We start from the raw sequence: 27,311 nt of genomic DNA, 5'->3' as shown, positions 1-27,311 counted from the left end.
TTGTCAACTCACGATACCTCATCACATTTGTTCAAATCGAGCAAAAACCCCGACCACATCGCCTTGGAAACTATCCCGACAGGATCCAACAGTGTCAGAGTCACAAAAACAGGAAACAGTCACCTTGCAGAGTACAAGCTTACTTATTTTGCACCCTTTCACGTCTTTTTTCCTGATAGAGATGAGCAAGCACCCATCTGTGGTGACATTACTTCCTACGATTCAAAATTGTTGCCTCATTTTTGTTCGGGTCTTGGGCTGAGGCGAAGCTTCAGCTCGTCTCCGTCCATCTCTGCTCTCCCAGCAGGAACACCACACACGTTTGCTGTAGCCTCCAGCCAATAGCAGCAGAGCTTTAGAGGCTCGCTAATGCTGCAGAAATACACAAAAAGGAAAAATACTCATTTTATTTAACCCAAAGCCTCGGCGCTTGTTTCACTTGCTGATTCTTGCTGATTGTTAATTTCTGTAGCACCCGTCCCTTCGCTCGCTCACATCACATTCTCTTAGGAAGCTACAGCAGCTAACAGTTGTATGAATGAACTGAATAAATGATGAATAAAAGGTTACCGGAAGGTAACAGGAAGCCTGTAACAAGTTTTAATACTGGCGATGCTTTTCATGAACTGGGAGAAAACGTGCCCAACAGGCAAATCCTGAGTTTCTAGATAGTAAATATGACTAAAGAGACTAAAGAGAGGACATGAACGGGTTCTTGAAGTAGAAAACTTGTAGTTACAGTTTTGATGATGTGGTGCAACATGAGCTATGATTTCAATGTGGATTCTCTGGTTTAGCTCTACTGCACTTGAGATCTTTTTGCCTATCTCAGATTTATTTTCAGATTAAATAAACCAATACACAAAATTATGTTTATAATTATTATAGTTATATATTTAAAATGATCTTATAGGGAAAAAAAACTTTTTTTGCCTAATTTTTGGGTCATTTCTTTCTAAGTTGCTCATTGCCCTTTTGTCATGTTTCTGAAAGAAATCAAATGAATCTACCTAAGCAATGCATAAACAGCTGTAAATATCAAATATATGCATCAAAATGTACACGACTGAACTTTGACTTTCCAAACCCAACACAACCTGACTTGCACCCACATCTTTAGACCTTCATTCAGACTTTCCAATGGTCAGTTGCCATTCATTTGCTCAGTGGGTAGAGTTTGGTGTTAGAATACTAATAGAATACTTATTTTGCTAATGCAAAACGCCCAAGAAAGTGTTTTCTGCAGTACTGATGCAGAACAGATCTGAACTTCTATAACACCATAACCCCCTTCATGACAATTTATCTGAGGTTAGCTTCAAGTCTGCCTCCTGGCAGGGGTCATGGGGGGGAGGAAGATGTGGAAACAGGGACTGGGGGGGGACGGGACGCAGCCGATGTAAACCAACAGCTGAAGTCACTGGTGTGTCAGTATTTGATTAAAGATCCCTGTTCGTTCGAAGCCGGCAACCCTCAGTATAATCTGAAATATTGACCTCATAACAAGCAGCACTTGGAACGAACCCAACTAGCACCTAGTCCTCCAGTTAAAATGCAACGGTAAGAAAAGCAGACTTGGGTTGGAGGCTTTGAATGCAACAGAAACCTCAAGTAATACAGTATACTGTGACCTACTAGCACCAACCGATGCCACAGTCGGCCAGTTAACGCACAACGTGGATTTAAAATTAAAAAAACAAAAAACAAAAACCTAAACACATTAATAAAATATTGCGGTGGCTACATCACCAGCGGGGACCTTCTTCATCGCGAGGTCCCTGTTCCTCTTCCAGATCCGCCCTCGGATCCCTGCGTTTCTTTAAGTTCTGTATCGCCGGGAATGTGGACGAAGCACTTCCAACATAAAATGGGCAGCAGAAATCGTCTGAGTTTCAGGATCTCCACTAGCCAAGTATGTGAGTTTTGGGTCAGTCTGGGAAGTCAGTCTGCTCTACAGTTAACTAACCAACCCAGGGGATCAAGAACTTCACCACCAGCCATTGGTCGGTAAATTCTGCCTATAAGCTACTCTACCAGCCACTTTGGCAAGTAACCAGCCATCGTCTAAAAAAAGTCCAATTTACTGGTAATTTTTTAAATCACCAGACAGTGTGGTTGATGGCTTGAACGGTCACTTTTCTGCCATGGTTTTTGGCGAAATGCACGATCCTGCTCATTCCTGGAAAGCTCCGCTCCGGTCCTTTAACAGACAGTTTTAGCTTATATCTTCATTAATTCAGTTTTATTAAATGCACTTTTGCTTCATCTCTGACACAGTTAACTGGTTTCAAGGAACCTGTAAGGATGGAAAAATCAGATGGAGCTTTAACCGTAATGCCTTTAGCAGTTTGTGCTGTAGGAGGTGGGAAGTTGAACTTAGTTTTTCAGTTTCAAATGTGTTGTACTTTGGCAATGACACCGAAGGTAATATGTTATTTAGTTTACGAGCTAATGTCTGATGTGTTTTGCTAAATGTGTAAACTTAAACACCCATCTGCAACCACTGCTGTCACAGTAAAAAACATTAACTTCACTGGAGCTTATGTTGTTCGCTAATATTACATAAATACCACTGTTCTGCTGTCAATGTTACTGCTAACCGCTAAGGCGTTGGTGAAGCAATTCCAGAGTTTAAAACGAATACTGCAGAGGCAAGGTTTACTTTTTCACTTTCACAGAGCCAGGCTAACGACTCCCATAGTCTTCAAGTCTTTATGCTAAGCTAACAGGAAATGCTACCCGTAGGAACTGAACCACTCGACGTCCAGAGGTGAGAATGTGTCCAACGTCTGGTCTCAATCTGGGGAAGTTGGGAAAATGTCAGAGCAAACAGCAGGCTAGCTATGTGCTTAGCAAAATAACTTTTCTTTCCTTAATTTGTTTACTGTTAGCTGACACAATTAGCTTTAGTGAAGTTAATTTTATCTTCTTACTTTGGCTGCAGTATTTGAAGACGAGTCACATCCCAAAAATAAGTTTTGTCTATTATTTTACCTGAGCATTTGTGTAACAGCTGCTCTTCCTGGGGTCCAGACATTACATAAGGAAACTAAAATCCTCAAAACACTAAAAACAGACACATAGCATCAAGTTATTTCAGTTGCAGTGAATTTAAGACTTGCGCTGATTATTTAAAATAACAAATTAAAGCCAGTGTCATTACCAGGGTACAACACATTCCCACCAGCTACAGTTCAGTCTTTATTGAATGCTTCGACTGTGACCGATCCGACTCTCCCTCCTCACAGATTCACAGATGACTGATGTTCAGGATTACACTTCCAGTTAAATACTGATGCTGCGCTGCGGTCACAGTGGCTTCAGACAAGCAGGGAGTTTGTGTCTGATTTATCACGCACGTTAGCATCGGAGAGCTTCACCACAATGAGAGCGCTGTCTCCTGCTGTCTGCAGGACCAACGTTACTAAAGGATTTAACGCCAGAGGAAGCAGAGGCCAGGACTCTGTTCAACATCCTAGGAAGTTTCTGTTTTGATAAGATTATGCAGTTACAGCTTCATAAAAACAATCCTTCAGAGCTGATTCATCCTTTGGTTCCTTTACACTTTCCGCTTCTGACAATATACTGACTGTAATTCGGCAATGTCCCTCTGTAGCTACATGTTATTTTTTCACTACAACAGATATTACAGTATATCAAATGACACTGAGTCTAACAACTACTGAAATCTGTACAGAGATTCAACTGTTTCTTTTCGCACTTCCTGACCTTTAGTGCGACTCCAAAGCTTATCAAGACTTGAAAAACTAATCTTCAGTTTCACCATTTTTCCTGACCAGTGCAGAAACCTTGTCATCAGTAAACAAACTATGTTATTCTTTGTATTAAGGTAATTATCAGTTCTTTTAATGTAAATTTGAAGTGGTAATTATTAACCATATTAAGTCAGAATTTTGTAGTTGGTAAGAGTTGAGGCGATAAGAAACCATCTTAACTAACTAACTGGGCTGCGCTGGGCTAAGTCGATCCAGGACTCTCTCCCAGAAAGGTTTGTAAATCAGTCGATCAAAGCTCGTTAGTCTCTTCATTAGTCGCCCTTAGTCCACAGGTCGTTAGTGCCCACTAAAAAGCTACATGGGTGAAATCTCAGCTTGCTGCCAGTGCCAAAATGGCTTCCAGCTGCAGCAGGAAGCAGATGAAGGCGGGAAACTGACATCCAGGTGTGTCGGTGTTGGTCAGTGTCCACCGTCTCTGGAGGAAGGACTCTCAGAGCGACCGTCCTTCACAGCGACGGATGGCTTCTTCTGCTTCTGCTTGGACTTCCTCAGCATCCGAACCTGCAGACACAACAAACAGAAAGTTCCAAACTACTCGCCTGGCTCTGGACCCATGAATCGCACTTTCACATTAAAAAGAGTCGATTCAGTGGATAAAGGTACTGCCTAGACACAGCTATTGCCGTTGTTTCAAATAAATTCAAACTAAAAACACTGGAAGCAGAAAAATGTGTCCTGAAGGTATTTCTGAGGGAAAGATGTTTTTTGACACAAGTTTAATTTAATTTGGAAAGTAGATCTGGTCTGTTTGTTAGAATCAGCCCGACTTCACTGACTCGTTCATCCGAATGTCCTTAATCTACTTTTTGTTAATACAGAGCTCTTCTTGCCGCATTATGAGCCCTTTCATCAACAAAATGACTCAATATAAATGGCACAAAGTGTCAACACTGACTGACATTTTTGTAGGTGACTGAAGTTGCTAAGTTAGACTGAATTTCAGCAGCTCAGTAAACTGGCTGAAGCTGCAAGTGATTAGCTTGTGAGGTTCAAATACCTCCACCTACAGAAATCACAGAACATGGAAGCAAATTCAGACTGAATGGACCCCAGACAGACCCCGGACATACCCCCACAGACGCCGGACAGACCCCGGACATACCCCCACAGACACAGACAGACCCCAGACAGACGCCGGACAGACCCCGGACATACCCCCACGGACACAGACAGACCCCGGACATACCCCCACAGACACAGACAGACCCCAGAGAGACCCCGGACATACCCCCACAGACACAGACAGACCCCAGACAGACGCCGGACAGACCCCCACAGACACAGACAGACCCTGGACATACCCCCACAGACAAGGACAGACCCCCAAAGACCCCAGACAGACCTTGGACAGACCCGGGACAGACACCAACAGACACAGACAGACGCCGGACAGACACACAGACCCCGGACAGACAGACATACCCCGGACAGACCCAAGACAGACCCCGGACAGACCCCGGACAGACCCAAGACAGACCCCGGACAGACCCCGGACAGACCCAAGACAGACCCAAGACAGACCCTGGATAGACAGACCCAGACAGACCCCGGACAGACCTCCAGGCATACCCCTACAGCCCCCTGAGAGACGCCCACAGACACAGACAGATCCTGGACAGACCCACAGACACACCCCCCACAGACCCCTGGACACAGTCCCACAGACCCCTGGACAGACCTTGGGTCCAGCAGCAGATATGATGATGTGTCCTGGCGGTTGGATCCATGGCTCTCCGTCCACCTGAACCGGAATCGGTTTGCTCACTGTCAGCCTGATGTAGTTCCCTTGAGCAATGCGAATCCCTGAGCGCAGTCCGCTCTGCACCTGGCCCTACACACACACACACACACACACACACACACACAGTCACATTTCCTGATATTTGGAGTGCCTGGATCGGACTCTTGTTTGAAGTACAAGAAATCTGATGAGGAATTTAAATGAATCTGGTCAGGTTTCTCTGCATTAACCCTTTGAAACCTGAGCAGATTAATTTAATTCTTTTCAACTCATCTCACGCGCACATTCTCCGTCGTTCGTCCAGAGAATGTCATTCATGCTGTTTAGACAAGGCACTACAGGACGTCCCAGTTTGTTTCTGAGTTCAGTTTGTAGTGTTCTCATAAGTGCTGAGTACTCATTCAGTACTCATTCTCTCTCTCTCTCTCTCTCGTTCTCTCTCTCACCATGTGGACGACACCAGTGACTCCCACCACCTCCAGCAGGCCGTCGTCGATGCGCGGCTTCTCATGGCGACCGTCAACCTCCGACCCCCAAAGATCAGCACCTGAACCCCAGCTACACACACACACACACACAGACACACACACACACAAACATATATGAAGAGAAGAATGAGGAATGAGTATAGGTGTGTTAAATCACAAGGAGAAGAGTGTGTGTGTGTGTGTGTGTGTGTGTGTGTGTGTGTGTGTTACCTGGGTATATTGAGGAAGATCAGTCCCTCGATGTTCGGCAGCGGGACGGTGTGTGTGTCCACCTGCAGCTGCAGCTCTTTATGGAGGCTCCTGGTGTGGCTGATCTTCTGCAGACCCACCTTCACATACACACCTTTATTATGGAATCTGAACACACACACACACACACACACACACACACACACACACACACACACACACACACACATACACACACACACATTACATTCATAATGTAAACTCTGCAGCTTGGTAATTGGATCTTAAACATGCAGAATGTTTTTATAAGCTCCTGCTGTCTTATTCCCAGCTGGTGATAATTAATCAATTTATTAATTAATGGTGCTAATTCAGGGCAGATTAATTACAGTGTAACAGTTTACCATCAATAAATTATTAGAATATTAACTTGGAGGCATTAGTTTGTAATTACAGTAAACAAAATACATCTGTTTGATCTGTTCACTATTTGAGCCACCTGATCAGAATAGAATAGAATAGAATAGAATAGAATAGAATACCTGCTGGTGAATTTATCGGGCTCGTCCTCTCTTGCCTGGTGGAAGTCAAGACTGAGCTCGGCATCGATTCCTAAACCAAAATAATTATTCATCTGGACGATCTGAGAGAGAGAGAGAGAGAGAGAGAGAGAGAGAGAGAGAGAGAGAGAGAGAGAGAGAGATCCTGTTAACGGCTGTTTAGTGATTACAGATTCATCCAAGCCATCTGATTGGTCAAAAGCTCATTCTAAATAGATAGATAGATAGTTAGATAGATAGATATACTTTATTGATCCCAACCAGGGAAATTCTAAATATGTTCATAATTCCCATAATCCTCCGCTAGCTGCATTTTATTGGTGACTTGGGTTTTCTGCTGTTTTTTATTATTATTTTAATGTGTGTTCACTAGCTTGGATAATCAGCCATGAGAATATTCCCCAGATTCCTCTTATTTGCTCTCTGAGAACACAACAGTGAGATTCAGTGATACTGATACCAGCATGTTAGTTAACTACATTAAACCAAATTAAATTAAAAACCACTTTACAACTCAAAGTGTGTTTAGCTGTTCAGCTGTGAGTCAAACCGGACAGACCTTGGGTGGCTCCAGGAAGCCGTTGTCCTTGCCGTCCTCGGAGACGTCCTGAGCATCCAGCAGGATGGTCCAGCGGTCCATCTGGACCTCCTCGGCCTCGTCCACACACACCAGGATGTGGTGGGGGTCTTCGCCGCTGTAGCCCGGCCCCCAGCGCAGGACGCGGGCCAGGTCGTTCCCTAAACACAGCACAGAGGTCACGTGTCACCCTGCACTGCAGCTCAGGATTCCTGCCGCTGTCAGTCCATAATACTGATCATTTCATCTGTCAGGTGGTGTCAGGTGGTTTTGTTCTGACCTGTTCCCAGCGGCACGATGCCGATGGGCGGCTCGGCACAGGCCAGTTTGTGTCGGACGGCCTCCAGGACGCCCAGCACCCAGCCCACCGTCCCGTCACCCCCACAGACCAGCACCCGGAAACTGGGAACGTCCCTGAAGGTGTGGAGGCTGGACGGGGACACCAGAACAGATTAATATTACAACAGACGCTTCATTTCAGTCATTTGTGCAAAACAACACAACATCACCTCATGCATTCATTAAAAAAATGCTCATAATTGTTATTTACCCGTTATTATCACTTTTAAAAGTGATGGTAGTGATATATTTAGTAAATTTCTACAATAAAAATGAGAAAAGACTTTTATTCACTATTCTTAATAATTAATGATTGGTAAATACTTTATTCATAATAAAAAAAATAACATTTTAAAATACAAACAGTATAAATGCATACAAATGATTAAAAACTACAGAGAATATCACAGACTGACTCAGAAACCTCGGGGACTGATGATTGGACGGTCAGGATGATATGAGATCTGCGATGCTGATTGGTTATTTCTGGTCATGTGACATGCAGTGCACTTACAGTCTACCAAAAAGGTGAGTTATTTTTATCTCAGCCTGACACACCTGGATGTAGATCCCTCGGTTCATTGTGTGTGTGTGTGTGTGTGTGTGTGTGTGTGTGTGTGTGTTGGCGTCCTCTCACCCAGCCAGCGGCCCTCCGTTGGAGATGTCAAAGACCTGGTGAGGGTTCAGAAGCTTCCGGAAGCTGTAGAGCAGCTCTCGGCCCTTCAGCCCGCCGCTCTTGGGGTTGACGAACACCAGCAGGGGGGAGACGTCTCTGCCCAGCTTGTTGTGCTGCGGGAGGACAAATCACCTCCTGTTACCGTCCAGTCACAGAAACTCAGACGTCAGAATCAGGATTCTTGAAGTCACAGACGACGAGGAAGGTTTTGTCGGAGAGGAAAAACCTGCGAGTGTTGCTTTCCAAGCTGCCTTCTGCTAAACACACCGTGGACGTGACGGTGCTGTGCGGGATGAGCACGGCTGTTTTGTTGTGTCTGAGTTTCCAGTGGAGCTGGAATTTCTTGAATGTGAGGGAAATTTAAAGAGGTGAACTCCAGGCATGGAAAGCCAGGAAATATGAGAAATTCTCTGGGCAAGTCTGGGAATATCAGGGAATTTTCCACATGGCTCACACTTTACAGGAACATAACAGAAATTATTCTCCCGGTTGTTTCATCCAGTCACTGTGTTAGGTGGTTTTCACAGAGCACTGGCATGGTTTGGCTTGGTATGGTCTGGTTCGTTATAATTTGGCATGGCATGACATGGCGTGCTTTGGCATGGTTTCTTTTGGTATAGTTTGGCATGTTTTGGCATGTTTTGCTGTAGTTTGGCATGGTTTTGTCTGCTTTGGCATGGTTTCTTTTGGTATAGTTTGGCATGTTTTGCTGTAGTTTGGCATGGTTTTGTCTGCTTTGGCATGGTTTGGCATGGCTTGGTTTGGTTTGGCTTGGTTTGGCAGTAAAGCGGTGTTACCGTGATCTCCGGGACGACCAGGGAGGTGAGCGGCTTGTTGTTGACAGTCGTGTCTTTAGCCAACATGTAGATCCTCTCTGCCTCAGAGAAACATGAGATCTGCAACACCACCGCACCTGGAGCATGCACACACGCACACACACACACATACACACACACACACACACACACACACACACAAACATCAAGCTGTGGTTTTCAAGGTGGGGTCTGCGGTCAGATTTCCCCAAGCATTTAAACACAAGAAATGACTGACTGACTTTTAAATGTACATTTTAATAATCACAGTTTTCTTGTGTTTCTAAAATGTGTCTTCAGGAGAAACGGCGAGTGGACGAAGCTCCTCCCACAGCGAGAGGGAATCTGGGGTTGAGCTTTCAGCTGCTGGAGCGCTGAGGGAGAGGAGGAGGAGGAAGAGCGACGACGGGCCCTCTGACATTTTTTTCTCTAGGACGTCAATGGAATGTTCTACATTTCATTCCATCACTATCCTAGGATAGCAGCGATTAGCTTAGCCAGGGAGGAGGAGCCAACTGTGAATGTTGTGTTTACAAACCACAACGACAAATCCTGCTCATTCTGCCTTTGACTCCACAGATACACTTACAGTTTCACTTAGAGCGACCACAGCCTTCTCTCTCTGCTACCACTCTGTTTTTTTCCCAGCATGCTACAACCATGAACAATAAACCAAGAGCGCCACCTCAAGGACAGAATAAAGCTCTATCAAATTACAGCATAAGAAACATAACATGCAACCCAGTTTCCCCTTGAGGATCAATAAAGTATTTCTGATTCTGTTTCTGATGAGCCATGAGCATTACAGGCACAGTCATGTCACTGTGCCATTCTCAGCTGCTGTTCTTACATCTCAGGGCCACAGAAATGTTTGTCCCTGTGACCTCTGACCTTTGACCTGCTTGCTGCTGGTTATCTGTGATGTTGCTGATCTCAGAGCTGCAGCTCAAACGGCTTTCCACCGCTGAGCTCATCTCCGGATGAAGAGCATGAAAAATAAAACGAAAATGTCTCGGAGAGGAAACGTCACGTCGTCTGAGCAGCAGGACGACACAACACGCCGTCTGTGGGGTTTACATGATGATCTCAGCAGTGAAGATCGTGACCTCAAAATAAACCAGCAGGGTCGTTTCCATGACAACCGACTCACCTTGACTCCCATAGATGTGGCTGATGGTGACCAAGTGACCTGCAGAGAGGGAGAGAGAGAGAGAGAGAGATGGAGAGGGAGAGAGAGTGAGAGAGAGACGCGGGGGTGAGCTGAACAATCCGTCTTGCTGCGAAATGACCTTAAAAACAAGAGTGAGAGAGAAAATGAAGAGCTGCATGCTGAGTCATGCTGAGTCATGCTGAGTCATGCCGAGTCACAGCTTCACCTTCACTACTTTTTCAGATGAACAACAAACAACCAAACAGCGCATGGCAGAAACACTGGAAAGGTCTCCTCCTCCTCCTCACAGTTTCAAAAGAGAGAAACCTCTTGACAAAACAGAGATGCACAAATCTTTTTTTTTTTTTTTTTTTTTTTGAGGCTGATATCCATCCTGTATCTTCCCATCCATAATATCTTATTCAGTACAGATATGTTATTCTTTGTCGTTGTCTTTTCTGTAAGAACTGTCGTACAAATGCAGGCACAAAACAGGTGTAACTTTTTGAACAAGCCCATCTTAACATATTTAAGTTTTTTTTTTTAACAAAGAAAAAAAGATACATTTGTATTTTAATTTTCAGCCATTTTGACAGATGCACTAAGTGACAAACTCCTAGAAAAATGTTGCAAAATGATCATTCTACAATCTATTAGACTATTACAGATATTACTAAAATTGGTTTTGGCTAGTACCAACAGTCTGCCTGTACATTAGTGCATCAGTGGCCAAAAACTAAACAAATGATGGAACTTTTTAAAGGAAACTACTGGACAAAAGTTCTTGATTAATTAACACTTTCACAGATTCAATGCATTTTATATTAGAGACATTGAATAATGAACTTCAGGTCAAAGAGTTTTTCTATTCATATTGGAAATTAACTTTAGGACTGTGCTCTGCCACAATAGGAAACTAACCGGGCCCAGGTACGCTCCCTGTGGAACTCCACGTTTAACAAACTCATCTGAACTTTGCTCAGGTTAAATCGGAGCACAGCAACGAGGCTGCAGACTCACTCTTGATGGTCAGGTGTTCCTGGATCAGCTGGCTATATTCCTCTGTGGTCAGCAGGGTGGGCAGTCCTCCAATCAGCAGGCTGACCTGGACCGCACGGTTCCTGTCCTCCATGATGTAAAACCGAGTCTGGTTCATCTGCCTCAGAGAAACCTGGGAGGAAAACAGACAGCAGCTCAACAGGAAGCAAAATAATCAGCAACAGCAGGAATCAGCAGCTAAAGTTATTATTCCCCAAAACTGAAATACTGAGAGGAATCAGAGAATATTTGACATAAAAACTCACTCAACATAAAAAAAGATACTCTCAGGTGTAACTTAAGTGTAAAAATTGGTGACTTTTGTTCCTACAATCACATTTAACTTTAATAGGCAAGATGGCAGGGCTGCAAAGACAGAGACATGCACCCACTTTCAAGACTGAAGAGTGTATTAGGCTATGTTCACACAGACGGTAAGTGTGTGTGGGTGTGTGTGAGTGTAAGTGCCTCTGTGGATAGACCTAGGTATAGTGTATGTTGTTATTAGCAGGAACCAGACTGGCTCCTCTTACCTTCCTGATTTCCTGCAGTTTTTCCAGAAGGTTCTCCTGATTGGTCAGCGTCTGTCTCTGGACTGGAGGAGAGAGGAGGAAAAGGTCATGACCCCACACACACACACACACACAAAAGAAAAAAACATGTCAAAAACAAAAAGAAAAAGGAGAGGAAATCAACGTCTTGGTGCAGTAACAGCAGTTCAGTGGCTGTGTGACTGGTTACCTGCAGAATAAACTAACTCATAAGGGAACTGACATTTCCCAGCTTTGTTTGGAGTCTGCTTGTTTTACTGTCCCGTGATGTCACTGGGGGGAGGGGCTACAGGTTGGCCCTCATGCACAACATCTTGAACACCACTGATTGAATTTGGACAAAACATTACTGAACGATGAGTTTCATTTCTATGTTTTTAAACTGCACTAATCGCTCTGAGGGGAGCACTGCAGTGTTTGCAAATTGTAGCTCATGCAAAATGTCTCAGACACTAATAACTTGATTTACATAAAACGTTGGGGAATCCTGCATTAATGAATAAGCTGAATGTCTCATAGAGCAAAACGAATGCATCCATGTTCATTAGCTTGACTGATGATGAGATTATTTGTGCTTTACTGTCACAAACAGACAAACTGGTTGAATGAACTGGTGCCACTTCTCTTTGTAAGAGCTGCCATGAGTTCAGTGCTGAGAGTTAAATGAATGAATGAATCTATTGTTGAGTGAGTGCAGCTGTGTGGTGTAGTGCCGTGTGAAACAGTCCAGGGGAGCACAATGGCATTATGGGAAACTGAGTTCTTGTTTTCTACAGCTTTGTAGAAAGCCTCCTCTGTACATCGTGTCAGACGCCTCAGATCAGACTCTGAGAAAACACACGGGCAGAGAGGAGAGGAAACGCTCACTGGGCCTCAGAGGTCATATCATCACTTGTCCTGGACGTGTTCACAGTTTCCAGACTTTTGGATCAAAACCTCAATAGTTTATGGAACAAATGAAAGTGATTTGTATAATTCTTGTGTAATTTTTTTGGTTCTAGTGGTAAATTTATCGAGCAAAGCCGTTCACAGGACAGCCGGCTAGGGGAGTGTGATGTGCACGGCAGTTTTAGCTTTTTGTCAGCAAAATTATGATTTGGGTTGGAAAGTGGCACCAGAATTCGGTGGATCCAGTTCCATTTAACTGAGAAACAAGCAGATTAAAATCCAAGTTTTACATGTCAGCTTCATGAAAACCCTGTGGCTTTCCCACACAGAGAAAATGTGTGGAAAAGGGTGGTGGTCAGTGTCACATCAGGCCTCTGAGGTCTGCACAGGCTGCTCTGAAGGGGGCGCTACAGCTGCCTGTGCATCAGTCCAGCAACATGAAGTAACACAGTGTTTTCTGCTGCAGCCCTGGTGGCGGCATGCTGTCTGTGGGCGGGTGTGAGGGAGGATCAGCTGCTCACCCTGTTTGCTGCTCATGTTCACTTCAACCAGGCTGAAGCCGCCGGCGTCTTCCTCCTGCAACACCGTCAGCTTCCTGTTAAACCGCTCCCACAAACTGCCAAACTGTGTGAACTGTGTGTGAACTGAACACATTTACCATACACAGCCACCACCTGGAGCTCTGCGCTGAGAGACTCTGATGTTATACAATATTACACAGAAGTTTGTGAGTCAGTATTTGTGCATGCAAAGCAACATCATCAGGTAACATTCTGATCACAGCGCTGGCTCCAAGTAGCACAATTTCTGAAATAATCCAGTTTACAAGGGTTCTTTTAATGATTTCTCTCTGTACACCATGTTTTACAGGCAGATGGAGAACATATATTGTAGGTTTATGTGTCTGCTGACCTTTGACCTGCACAGCATGAAAAAAATAATGAAATAACCATGTTTCCATCTCTGTTACATGTAAAAACTCTTGAGCCCAGACTCATTTTGTCTAGTTTTTCTGAACTATTTGTGCACTTTTGATTATTTACAAAAAAAAAAAAAAAAAAACCTCGGCCAGCCATTGAATAAACTCCTAAAAATATTCACTGTTCATCAATATTACATATTTAGAAGTTTTTTTTACTATGAAAAAGCACCCCTTCATGCCCTAAATGGCTCTGATATGCAGTAACTGGACACTTTGCCTTCATTACGTATGCACAGCTCTATGAATATGCAAATAGACCCCGCCCACCCCTGCCTGCTCACACACACAGACTCGTAAATTGTATCGCGGTTGATAATCGACGTATGAAAAATTGGGACTGGTTCTTCAGATTTATGACATCATTAACCCTCGCCTGTCCTGTTAACGAGCTTAAAAAGTTGATTTTCATCAGTAAAGGACATTAAGGATATATTAATGACAGTTAATGATATTTCACACCGTCCTAAAACGCTCCCAGGCTCAGAAAACACACACACACACACAGGAGTGTGTGAGCGCAGGACGATGTGCTCACCTGTCTGCCCAGCTGACTGAGGACCTCAGAGAGGACGGTGGCTGCCGTGCTGCTCCTGGAGACGGAGACGGAGACGAAGGCCGCGCCCGCCCTGAAACACACGGGACACGGGAAGATCAACTTTTTAACAAATTAAGACACGATTCACGTCCAGTCCAACAGATTTTATTGCTGTTGCTGGGTAAATTATATATATTTTTGCAGAACACTTGCAGTTATTTTGGTTTTGAACAATCGAATGAGGACAAAAAAAAGGTTTCCCATAACAGGCTGTGATGTTAAATTCCTTGACCTTTCCATAAATAAAACTATTCGTCCTTCCTGGTTTTTAACGCTGAGCTGCTGATAGCAACATGATCATACGGACTCACACGCTCTGATGAATAATACAGACGAGGAACCGGTGAGAGTTGCATGATGGTTTCTACTCAACAAGCTCTCATTAAACATTAAAAAGTTGGATTTCATAATGGCAGCGGCAGGCAGAGAGTCGGCAGATGGAAGAGACTCTCACTCCCGTCTCTCACACTCGCTGGTGATGATAAACTGGAAAAATCATATTCATTTTATTCCTAATAAAACTGTGAAGTCACTGGGGATCATCAGCGGTCTCTTTATTAACTTTATATTTTTCCATGATTTATCCCCATTTGATTTGTGGTAATATTGTTTGGGCAAACACAGCACATCTCGCTCCGCTCTCATCAGATTTATTTGTTGCAGAGACGATTTTCTCAAACTCTAACGAGGCTTCTGTCCTCTTCCTGACATAAATACTCATCAGATATGTGTATATATGGAAATGTGTCTTCTGGCCTTTTTCTATGTAATCATTGTTAAGCAACTTAATCAAATTTATTTCCTGCATTCATTCCTATAAATGAGACAGGCCAATCATTTTTACGCTCCTTTTGACAAAATGAACCAAGGCCTCACATCACTGTTCATAGACATGGAACGCCAAAATAAAAGTCATCAAGAGCTCGTTACCTTTAGAAAATTTTAAAAAGGAAACTGGCGTTGCATTCAAATCATGACGTCTGATTATTTCTTGATTTGTATATGTATATATATTATTATTGTCTCTTCTTCTTCTTTTCCCTTTTTCCTTTGTGTTGTTTGTGTATTTCTTTAGTTTTGATCGGACTGTTGTCTACCGATTTGTTTAACTTGTTCCTCTCCTGTTGCGTCTCTTATTTCATTATCTGTTATCTATTTGTGTGTGCAAATAACATAACTAATATGTATTTTTTCAGTCTGAACACCATGTAATCCAATGAGATGAACATATGAAACAACGTGGAAAAAATGTTTTGCTGTATTCTTAGAGGCTGAGACATTTATACAATCCTCTGACCTTTGCTGCCTGGATCGCACTTCTCAAATTCCACGTTATTCCAGGACCAGGAGGAAGCCCGACCCTGTGTGTGTGTGTGTGTGTGTGTGTGTGTGTGTGTGTGTGATGGCGGGCTGCAAGGCAGGCTGTTCAGTTAATTTAAATTCCTTCATCATTATCTGCATTAACCCCCTCGAATCTCTCCCTGAAAAATAAATAAAACTGAATAACTGCCATTTCCCAGCATCCCTCACTTGGGCCAGCCGGCGTAGACCTTGACGACCTCGCCGTCCCGCGGTTTGGCCCTCAGGATCCAGGCCTCGCCGCCGCCGCCGCCGCCGTCCCGCAGGGTGCCCTTGTTGTCCGGGCCGCCGTTGCGGTTGAGGATGTCGTCGCTATGGAGACGCTGCTGCCCGCCGACCTCCTGCAGCTCGAAGTCGTGCGGCTCGTCGGGGAGGTAGAAGGCCCGCAGCGCCGCCTCCTGCAGGACAGAGGAGGTACTGCGAGGACTCATTCAGCACAGTCACAGTTTGGTTTCTAATCACTGGCAGAGCCGGTTTACACTTCAGAGCTAAGATTTCAGACCCTGACGATAATGGAGGAGGACTAGCATCTGACAAACAGGAGAGTCTCAGATGTCAGCGTGCACTCGTTACCTTCCAGATTAATGCTCAGCTTAAATGTGTGTTTGGGTTTATAACCATGAGGTTGAGTTAGTGGTTGGTTTTATTATCATTGAAGTCAGAGAACAACAGAAGCTTTGCATGACGATGATGATGATGAGATTTCGGGGTTAGGGTTAGCATGAACTGCGAGTCACGTTTCCAACATGACCACAGAGACGCCTGTTTCATGGCTCCGCTGATGATTTTGGATGCTGCCTTTCTCTTTCTTCGGTTATGATATGAATTATGACAAGGCTCACCACCACTTCCTCATTCTTGGTGGCTCGGAGGAGGGAGACCAGGCGGAAGTGGCCGCGCTTGACTGCATCGTCGCCGTCGAACACCTTCAGAAACTGTTTCCCTGTGGGTCAGAACACACACACACACACACACACACACACACACACACACACTCCTTCAGAATAGGTTTAACGTAAGACTGCATCACCATCATCTTCTTCATCATCATCAGATTTGGACATCACAACTAATATTTAGATATTATTAATATTAAGATAAGATAAGATAAGATGTATCTGTATTGGTCCCCTGTAGTGGAAATGTATTTACTAGCACTAATTATTATTTTATCCTGTGTTTTTCCATCGGGGATCCTGCAGAACCTGTTGAGATTAAGATTAAGATTTGAGCTGAGGAAGCAGAGCAGCAGAGCGACCTGACTCCGGAGCGGCCGGCGGCCCGTCTTTAGGAACTGGAGCCGGCTGATCCACGTCATCTGAGTTATCTGATAAAAAAAAAAAAAACAAGCAGAGAAACATCATGTGACCAGAAAACATGTGGGATGACTGAAATAACTGCACTACTTTCTGGTTTATTGACCTTTTGGTGCAAAAGCTCAGCAGAGAAATACAACAGTGCATGAATGTGAGAATGTAAGAGCAGGTCACACTGCAAAAACTCAAAATCTTACCAAGATTATTTGTCTTATTTCAAGTCACAAATGTCTTATTTCTAGTCAAAATATCTCATTACACTTAAAATAAGACATGATCACCTCAGAAGTAACTTGTTTTTAGACAATTTTCACTTGTTTCAAGTGAAAATTTGCTCGTTTCATTGGCAAAATTTGTTTCTTGTTTCTAGCTAATTTTCACTTATTTCAAGTGAATTTTCACTTTTTCCACTGGAAATTTTGCCAATGAAACAAGCAAATTTTCACTTGTTTCAAGAAAATTGCCTAAAAACAAGTTACTTCTGAGGTGATCATGTCTTATTTTAAGTGTAATGAGATATTTTGTCTAGAAATAAGACATTTTTGACTTGAAATAAGACAAATAATCTTGGTAAGATTTTGAGTTTTTGAAGGTCAGGATCAGCATGAAGTGAAACCAGCAGAGTGCTTTAGCTGCTCATCAGACCGCTGTTCAGCAGTGTGTGTGACCTTAGCCTGCAGATGTGTGTACAGATGTGTTGTTCTCATTTAAAGCTGATATCCTGGAGATCTGTGTTCTTCAAAACTCGCTGTCGGTGTGAAGAATCCAGGAAACGAGCCTCATGCTACTCATTTAGACATATCTGTCAACAGAGGGAGGATGTGGTTTGGAAGTGTGTGTGTGTGTGTGTGTGTGTGTGCGTACCCATGTCGTGGTTGCAGATCTCGGTGATGCGGTAGCAGTGCATCTTGCTGAAGTTTCTCGAGTCGAGGCGGACGCAGGCCGGATGCAGCAGCATGCAGCGCAGACGGCCCACGGTGCACTCTGGCGCCACGCTGAGGTAACACGCCGCGTGGCTCTGAGGGACGAGGCGACACGCAACGCCGTCATTAACACACGTGCACGGACAAGACACCGACTCACACCAACACTGCACCAAAACACACCAGCAAACACAGCAGCTGTCCCGGGCCAGCCCGCCCCCCCTCCCTCTCTGCCCCGTCTGACCTGTCAGGCTCGCTCAGACTGCAGGAAAACCAGATCTGTCTCTCAGATCAGATCTTTAGCACAGACTGCCTGTTATCAGCAGGTGATCAGATCTGATGTGTTTGTACCAGCCTATCTGCATCAGCGTCAGTAACCACGCACACCGCTGAGGCCTCCAGCATGAGAGACAGATCCACCGCCTCGGCCTCCAGACAGCAGCTCTGTCCGGACGTCTGTCCTCCTCTGTGCCGTCCTCCACGCCGCCCTGCCAGCTCTGCTCCGCCGCTCTGATGCACCTGCCTCACTCTGGATTTGATGCTGTCGTTGTGTGTCGCAATGTGAGAGACGCAAAAGCCAGTTTGAAATCTGATTTTTGCATCTAGAGCGTCCGGAAAGAGACACGCCTGCAGAAATCTGATCGTAATCGCATTTCAGACCTCCTCCAAATGTGGTTTGGATCTGATTTAAAGAAATAAATAACCAAGCAAATCACATTTCATGTGTTTTTGCTGTCCAGGCTTTCTAAGATCAGTCTGGATACAATCTGGATTTGCCAAAACACAGATCTGGGCTGCAGTCTGAACGAGGCCACAGTGGAGAAACTGCTCGCCGCGACACTAACAGCTACCAGGTCTTGTTCTGACTTCTGACTCGTGTTTCTGCCTGAGACCAGAGACTCCACCCCCACCTTCATCTCCACCACCATCAACACCTAAGCTACCTTATATCTAACACCAACAACTAGCCCAAAACACACTGCCACTGCACCAAAACACACCAAAACTGCACCAAACACACCACCACTGATCCAGAACACAGTGACACTTCACCAAAACACATCCTGGTTTTAGAGGAAGACGGCTCCAGCTGCCAACTTCGCCAAAGTGAAGGACGATGAGGCGTTCAGGCGCTTCAGGTGAAAGCTTCAACAACAGAATGACGGACACTGCGATCGGTTCTTACCGTGATGCCGCACCACTCACACCGGATCCCCGACAGAACGTCAGAGGAGCCGCAGGAACGCCGGCAAACTTCACACCGCGCCGCTGATGCAAGGTTCCCCTCCCGCCAGTGGTGGTGGAACGTATCCTGGAGCGACAGAAAATAGATCCCAGTTGAGTTCAGGTGAAGACCGGAGGACAGCGAGGCGGTCGACTCAGCATTTACATTTTACGGTGACACATTTAATGCAACATTTCAGTATTCGACCTTCATTAGCCTTCATTTTGCCAGATGAAGGTAATCAATATTTGGGTTTATCAAATTTATATAAAGTGACACAGTATGAAGCGCTAACATTAGCTTCCTACATGAGTTCTACTGCAGGCAGCAAGTAGGTTATTCTTGTGAGTGGAGCATCTTCCTGTATAGAGCATCTCTGGCTGAGCTCTGCTGGCCTGCTGTCACTGGTTCCAGTCTCAGTCCAGTTCTTACTTTCCTCTATGAAGCAGCACACTGACCTACTTTGTGTTATTTCTGCTCTCCTGTCAGTCTGGCTGCTCCGACTCCCATCAGCCTCATGTTGCATTGATTTTAATCAATGCCTGTGAGCGATCGATACTTTGCAGATCGATGTGCACACACTGCCGGACACACACACACACACACACACACACACACACACACACACACACACACACACACACACACACACACACACACACTCTGCACGACGGGGAGATGGAGTGACATGTTGACCTTTCTCATACTGTAAGTCACCGGCCGCTGCCAGGCCCGCTCTGATTGGCCGGGTGAGGCTGACACCTGACAGGAAGTGTGTGTGACAGCGGCAGGTGTGTGTGTGTGTGTGTGTGTGTGAGCCCGCCGGGTCGCTCAGCAGGTTACTGCTGCAGTGAGCCTCAGCCCGGAGGTCAAAGGTCAAGTCAAAGAGTAAACACTCCCATTGGCTTCATGGAGACACGAGGACGAGCCGCCACACCAAATAAATATAAACATTTGATAATAATAGTGTTTATAGATGGTTTATAAAGTTTCTATTAACCATTTAACAACGCACTATAATCATCAGTTGGAACTTTATAACAGGCATCTAAACAATGTCAATATATTGTAAAATAAACCAATTATTACTCATTAACAAAGTGTTATATAATATCTGGTCTGTTTGTAGTTTTCTTAAAGGTTTACAAATCCTTTGGTAATCTTTCACAATTACTTAATGTATTATAAAAAAAAGTTTTTAATTATGAAACAATAAACTGCTGTTAATTAGCTCACTATGTCATAAGTAAACATTATTAATTATTTCTTTGTTTGTAAAAACAACTGTTAACTCAATTTTAATTAACTATCAATTATCAGCTATTTATTAATGATGGTTATTTAAAAGTGTTATCAAAAAAAAAAAAAAAATCAAGCCAGTTCCTGCTGTTTTGACTCAAAATCGATATCAATATTTCTTTACCAACTTTGAAAGCATGCATAATGTTGCTATACAAGGGAAATTCAATTTAAACATTTGGCAGCTCTGTCCTGACACTGTGATGTAAAAGTGGAGGAATGTTTAAAGTGTAAATGATTAATCATAAACAAAAGTAATGAATTTTTTTTTTAGGACTGAGGTTTTTGTTGGTGAGGAGAATTAAAATAGAAAACTGCAGTATTTTGATGGATCAGTACTAGATATGATGTTAAATTCTGGATATGTTGATGTTTAAATCATCACTGAGAAAACAGCAACTGTACAAGTCAAATAAGATTTAAAATTCTCTGTTTTTAAGAATAATATTTTAAAAAAACAACAACAACAAAAAAACAGCTTATTTCGATTTTTCTTTTCTTTTTTCTTTTTCCTCTGTTTTCAGATTGTTTCAGGTTCTGTTGTCGTCTACATTGAGACAACATGTTTGCTGGTTTTAATGCGCTGCAACGTTTTGATTGTTTGTTTCTCGACTGATCTAAAAGATGCTGTAAATCAGCCGACCTTTCTTTATTTATCCTTTAATTACTTCTTTATTATTGTCAGATAAAACTATTTTCTTTATGGAAAAAAAACAAAAGCAAAAACAAGATTAGCACTTCAAAACTTTTTTTTCTTCTAAAAACTGGTATCGAAAAAGGGGGGTTTGACTTATATTCAGGCCAATACGGCATAAAAATGTATACTACATAATTAATATTCATGGTTAAATAATTATTAAAAACGTGAAAAAACTCACCGGCTCCATCATGCCGTCCTGATGGCAGCTGCGACAGTCTGCACAGCTGAACACGGCGCAGTCGGCATGGACATGCAGCTCACACACTGAAACACACACACACACACACACACACACACACATATTACACACACATATTACAGTATGTCATTGTTGTGTGAGTTTGTTTTATTGGTTTGATGTTTTGTTAAATTTAAAAATGGCTTTGGAGCCTCTGCTTTACAACAGAGCTGTACACATAAAGCTCTGTTTGAGGTGTGTATTTTCTCATTGGGTGCCAGGCTCAGTGGTGAGACTGACTGGTCACACTGGTCGTACTGGTGAGGCTGGTCTGACCTTCACAGCGCAGCGCCGTGTTGCCCTCCGTTTGCTTCCTGCAGACGCAGCAGAAACGTTTCTTCTGACCGGCTGGGCCGAAGCAGTGAGCCACCGGGACCTGCAGGGGGCAGCGGTGGGAACACGTCAACACCACAGCACGACACGTTAAAACACCACGTTCAGAGTTTCAGAGCTGCCACATCACTCCTCCTCCCTTTCCTCCATTCATTCCACTACGATATGAACATGAACTTTCAGAGCCTTCACACTTTCTTCACTCCAGTTTTCCATCAGCCCAATAAAGTCCTCCACATGAGTTTTCCTAAAAGCAGCAGCACTGTTGGCTTTTCAGGACTTTTTCACACTGAAACGCTCCCTCCTCCTCCTCCTCCTCCTCCTCCGCCGGGGAAAATAGTCCCCGGGGAAACGTTTTGCTTTCCACAGCCAATTATCAGCTCTGTGGTTTCTGAATGTTGAGGACTTTGTTCGCCGCACAAGCAGAACATTATAAGGCGGCTGCTTTAGCCACAAACTCACATTTATTTTACATCAATTCATAAGACTATAGATAGCCATTTGTGCGTTAAGAGGCTTATTTTTCTATTTCTACTTGGTGGTCGTGTTTTTACATCTCGTCAGTCGGATGATTTGTGCATTTTACACAACAGAGAAACAAAGTGCCTGGTTATAGAAACACAGTAACATTAGAATTAAGCAAACTGAGTTGAACCAGCTGTGCAACATGTTGCATATGGCCTGCAGGATGTATGTGCCTCTGCATATTTTAGAGAAACTTTAATAATAAATGAGCTAAACAGTCGACAAAAAGCACTGCGGTGCAGCTGAGCAACAGGGGAGAAAACACATTCAGTGGTTTTCACGTGTGTGTGTGTCTCTGATCAGTTTCTGCTGCATCTGAAGCTCAGACGTTTCACAGGGAATCAAACAACCGACTGTGGTGGGGTGGTGGGGTGTCAGTAGGGGGCGCCGTGCCGCAGGGGCTCACGGGGGACCTGCCGTGTCGGAGGTTTGTGACTCACCTGGACGAGCGACGGCGTCATGCAGGAACACACGGAGCGCAGCGTCTTCAGGCATTTCTCATGACACATGAAGTTACACACTGAGGAGAGAGAGAGGACAGCCGCTGAGCACCGGGGTCGCAGGTTCAAATCCCACAGCACCGGGTTGCAGGTTCAAATCCCACAGCACCGGGCTGCAGGTTCAAATCCCACAGCACCAGGGCCAGGGTCATTCCTTTAGTATTTTAATTTATTTGTTTTATTTATGTAATTGTATTAGTATTTTCTTGGCCACATTCCTCACTTCAGTGTAATTGCACAGAATGCACCTTTAACTCAGCCTAATGGCACAAGGCTCAGAGGTTTCCACTGTGACAGCACAAACTAAAAATACACAGAATACATATGGAATTTTAAAAAGCCCTGAAAAATAAACTAAAATGAAATAAAACAAAATAACAAAATTCATAAACTAAGTAAACTAAATAAAATAAAATAAAATAAAGTGTTAATAATTCAACAGAAGTAAAAATAAAGGAGTTGGGAGAAGTGAGTGACCAGAGTTTAGCTGGTTTGCTCTGCAGTGTGTTTCCGCCTCTTTGTTCAGTCGCTGTTCCTTTTCTCAGTAAAGTGACATGAAGTTGGTGCCGGCGTCGCGCTGCGGTAAACCTCAGGCCAGTTTCACACGACATTCTGCTTTTCTGCGTCTCTGCGCTTCAGGGCCGCTCAGGCTTTTACTGCCCAGACGCACAAAATGTCCGACGGCTGCAGATCAGCGTCTTCACTGGACCCACTGCTGAAAAATCTGCATGAAAATTCAAAACTTTCAGCCAGTCGGTGTCCAGGCGTGTGTCCTGAAACTGCCTTCACTTCATTTCATTTCACTTTTATTATAAAGCAAAATAATGAAATATGAGTCATAACGACAGGTTTGCACTGGGCGGTGTTTTTTCATGATGATGATGTTAACCAGTTGCTCTGTGAAAATGAAAAATTTAAACAATTTTTTTTTTTTTTTTTTTGCATGACCCCAGCAAAAGGAGGAAGAGCGACGCCTCGCCGCTGACCTGGGAGCTGCTGGACAGGGAGGGGCCGGCGGGACAAATATTTTCCAAGGATGGTGATGGAATGTTTTACATTTTGGACGGTCATTTCATTCCGTCACCATCCTAGGACAGAAAAAGTGGCTGCAGGTGGTTCGCTTCGCCCGGGAGGAGGGGCCAACTTTGACTGTTGTGTTTACAAACCGTGACAAATCGAGCTCCTTCTGCTAAAGTCACGAAACTGACTGACGATGTGACGCACAGAATCTGATGAGTAGAAACATGCTGGTGCTGCGTCGCCCTGAATGTTATTACAAATGCAGCAGAGCTGTATGAGAAGGTGATTTTTTGAGACAGCAGAAGTGTAAAACCATAAAAAAACAAAGTGCAGAGTTACACACACACACACACACACACGCACACACACACACACACACCGTATGAGAGCAGCTAACACACACTGCGCTGATGCATTAATGAACACACTGACAGTATTTTCATGTTTGTTTTAAATCGACTGAATCAACTTTTTTCTTTGAGGGAATATTTGTTGATTTCATATTTCAACCCCAAATCTCTGAATGAAAAAAATTTATTTAATTTATTTAATTTTTAATTTTTATACTAATATATATATATATATATATATATATATATATATATATATATATATATATTTTTTTTTTTTTTTTCTTTTGATGTACAAAACAAATCGAACTGAAACCGAAACTGCGACTCAAACGTGGCGATTCAAACCAAACCGCAGGTGTATCGCTGCTCCACCCCGGGGGCGCAGGCCTGATGTCTGATGGGTAAAATGATGTTTTTGGTAACAGCAGCAGTGACTCTGCTTTGGCTGCTGATTAAAGGGGAAACTACAAGTCAGGGTTGCAGGTTCAATTCCCTCCAGAAGCCCTGTGTTCTGTCAGCTGCTTTGGATAAAAACCTGCGGCCGGCGCCTCTGAAACGTGTAAAGGTCACCGCATTAAAAAGGCTGATTGTCGTGACAAGCGCACGCAGCACTTTGATGACATCACAGGTTCACGTTAATCCAACTGACGGCTTAAAGAGACGTTACGTAATCCCGCTCAGCCTTTTCCTTTTACACTCCAACTGCAGCTTTTAATGCATTTGTTGTTGGTGAGGATGACATGCATGTGTTTACACACACACACACACATTCCTCCACCACGAAGCATCCCTGCCTTCCTCCTGTTGCCATGCCAACCGGAGAGAGTAAATCACGACTTGACTGCAGCTCAGATCGTGCAACACAAGCTTTAAACACACACACAGACACACACACACACTCTGCCCAGTAACACACTGACTGTCCAAAACCTTGTGCGTGTGCGTGCGTGCGTGTGTGTATGTGTGTGTGTGTGTGTGTGTGTGTGCGTGCGTGTGTGGGAGAGGGCAGGCTTGACAATCACTTGAGAACTGAACAAGCTGATCCTGGATCTGCTGTCGAGTTCGCCTGTTGAATTCATGATGAAGTCACGAGGACACTTTAATACGAAAGGAAAGGAAAGGAAAGGAAAGGAAAGGAAAGGAAAGGAGTAAAAGGAAAAGAAAGGAAAGGATGAAAAGGAAAGGAAAGGAAAGGAAAAGGAAAAGGAAAGGAAAGGAAAGGAAAAGAGGAAAAGGAAAAGAAAGGAAAGGTTGAAAAGGAAAGGAAAGGAAAGGAATAGAGGAAAAGGAAAGGAAAGGAGGAAAGGAAAAGAAAGGAAAGGAAAAGGAAAGGAAAGGAAAAGAGGAAAAGGAAAAGAAAGGAAAGGATGAAAAGGAAAGGAAAGGAAAGGAAAGGCTGGCTACAGATCACACATTGGTAGCCAGCACCACAGTGTGTGTTGGATGAGAGTGTTTGCCTGTGTGATGTACAGAACTCCCACCCCAAACACACACACACACACACACACACACACACACACACACACACACACCTCAGAAGGAAGAGTGTGTCCCTGCTGTCAGTGAGCAGAGGACAGACCCTGCCCGCACCGCCTGGCTGGACGGGGCTGGGGGAGACACACAAACACACCCAGCAGAGCAAGGCACTGTGACTGGCATGGTTGGGGGTTCAATTCCCACACTCCAGGCCTGGATGCACTTAGAGCTCTGCAGGGAGCCGGTTAGGAACTTTGGGTAAAAGCCTCCATCAGATGACGCTGTATTATTCATGAGGGATGAGGATTATAAATTAAATGGGTTCAGTGGCTGTTGGAGCAGATTAGGCTCACCTGCCTGGTCCCAGTCTGTTTCATCTCTGCACGCCCACACACACACACACACACACACACACACACACACACACACACACACACACACACACACACACACACACACACACACTTTACATGGGTAAAATGCCTTTACCTTCGCACAGGAAGCCGATGAGCCCCCAGATGAAGTCACTGCAGCTGTGGCAGAAGGTGGGCTTGGTCAGGGTGACTTTCTTGAAGCAGTGGCCCGTTGCGGAGGTCTGGTACTTGGCCCGGAGCCCTGGGGACTGCTGCGCCCTCTTCTTCCCGGTCACGGGGCTCGCAGTCCGGCTGTCTGCGGCGTCAGGGTCGCCTGGTCTGGCCCGGCCGCTGTCTGCCATGTCCTCCTCCCCTTGCTCCTCTGCGTAGCTACGGGGTAAAAGCTTGTGCCCCTGGGAGGCAGAAAACCTGTTTTTCTAGAGAATGTTACGTGTTTCACCCCCAGCGGAGAGTCATCCCAGCGGTGCCACCCAGCGGCGCAGCCCGGCGGAGAGGGCGCTGTGGCCGCGGTGGATCCCCGAGCTCCCCGCTTAGAAAACTAATTATCCAGATTCCAGACACGCAGAGCATGTAAACTATCTCGAAAGGTAAACAAGCCCAGTAAATTGGCAGATATCAGTCGTCAGCCCCCCGGTGGAGAATCATCCTACCACGCCGCGCTGCGAGTCCCTCCGGCCGGACGCAGCGGTGCCACCCAGCGGTGCAGCCCGGCGGAGAGGGCGCCGTGGTCCGTGGGGGTCGCGGAGCTCCCCGCCTCGAAGGCGAACTGTCCAGATTCTGAAATGGTAAAACGTGCAACCAGATTAGAAATTTCACTCGGTGGAAATGCGAGGCGAAAGCTCGGTGTTTCTAGCAGATATCACGTCGCCAGCCCGCGGCGGAGGGTCACACCACCACGCCGAAATCAGAGTCCCTCCGCCCGGACACAGCGGTGCCACCCAGCTGTGCAGCCCGGCGGAGAGGGCGCCGTGTCCGCGATGGATTCCGGAGCTCCCCCGCCTGGGAAGCTGGGTGGTTAAATGGTGAAAAATCGATCCAGTGCTTATCCGCGGCGGTGAGCTACTATGACAGATGGGTAATGTTGTTTCAGTCCATTGCAGTGCGTTCAGTGAACGGAGCCAGCCAGCCGGTCAGTCATGCATCCTAAAATCCGGCTCCTCGGCCGGGATCGGGCGGTGGACGGCGGGGTGGAGAAGCGTCCAAACCCGCCGCAGAGTTGGAGATAAATCCTGATCAACAAGTGTGAACGGAGGCTGGAGGGACCTCGTTTCATTTCGGTCTCCC

General features: G+C 44.8%; 1 protein-coding gene across 2 annotated transcripts; it reads right to left on the bottom strand.

Moving 5' to 3' along the window:
- Window positions 1-2,662: 2,662 nt before the first annotated feature.
- dgkq (diacylglycerol kinase theta) lies at window positions 2,663-27,311 on the bottom strand. 2 transcript variants are annotated; one of them, XM_030062467.1, is made up of 24 exons: window positions 26,143-27,311; window positions 22,745-22,824; window positions 21,723-21,822; window positions 21,387-21,472; window positions 19,171-19,296; window positions 17,926-18,079; window positions 17,004-17,072; window positions 16,588-16,688; window positions 15,917-16,143; window positions 14,327-14,417; window positions 13,331-13,385; window positions 11,904-11,965; window positions 11,353-11,503; window positions 10,333-10,371; window positions 9,165-9,280; window positions 8,329-8,480; window positions 7,633-7,781; window positions 7,335-7,513; window positions 6,758-6,858; window positions 6,237-6,383; window positions 5,985-6,096; window positions 5,476-5,628; window positions 4,177-4,298; window positions 2,663-4,135 (listed from the first exon to the last, which is right to left on the bottom strand). In XM_030062467.1, the coding sequence occupies exons 1-23, from the start codon at window positions 26,366-26,368 to the stop codon at window positions 4,197-4,199; spliced, it is 2,778 nt and encodes a 925-aa protein (XP_029918327.1). In that variant the 5' UTR covers window positions 26,369-27,311; the 3' UTR covers window positions 2,663-4,135; window positions 4,177-4,196. The 2 variants fall into 2 exon arrangements, with proteins under 2 accessions (XP_029918327.1, XP_029918326.1); XM_030062466.1 differs by having other exon boundaries at window positions 2,663-4,298.

Source organism: Myripristis murdjan, chromosome 10 (genome assembly GCF_902150065.1).
Source record: "Myripristis murdjan chromosome 10, fMyrMur1.1, whole genome shotgun sequence".
Classification (NCBI taxonomy): domain Eukaryota; kingdom Metazoa; phylum Chordata; class Actinopteri; order Holocentriformes; family Holocentridae; genus Myripristis; species Myripristis murdjan.
The sequence above is the reverse complement of the archived record's forward strand: the minus strand, read 5'-3'. Positions and strand labels throughout refer to the sequence as shown.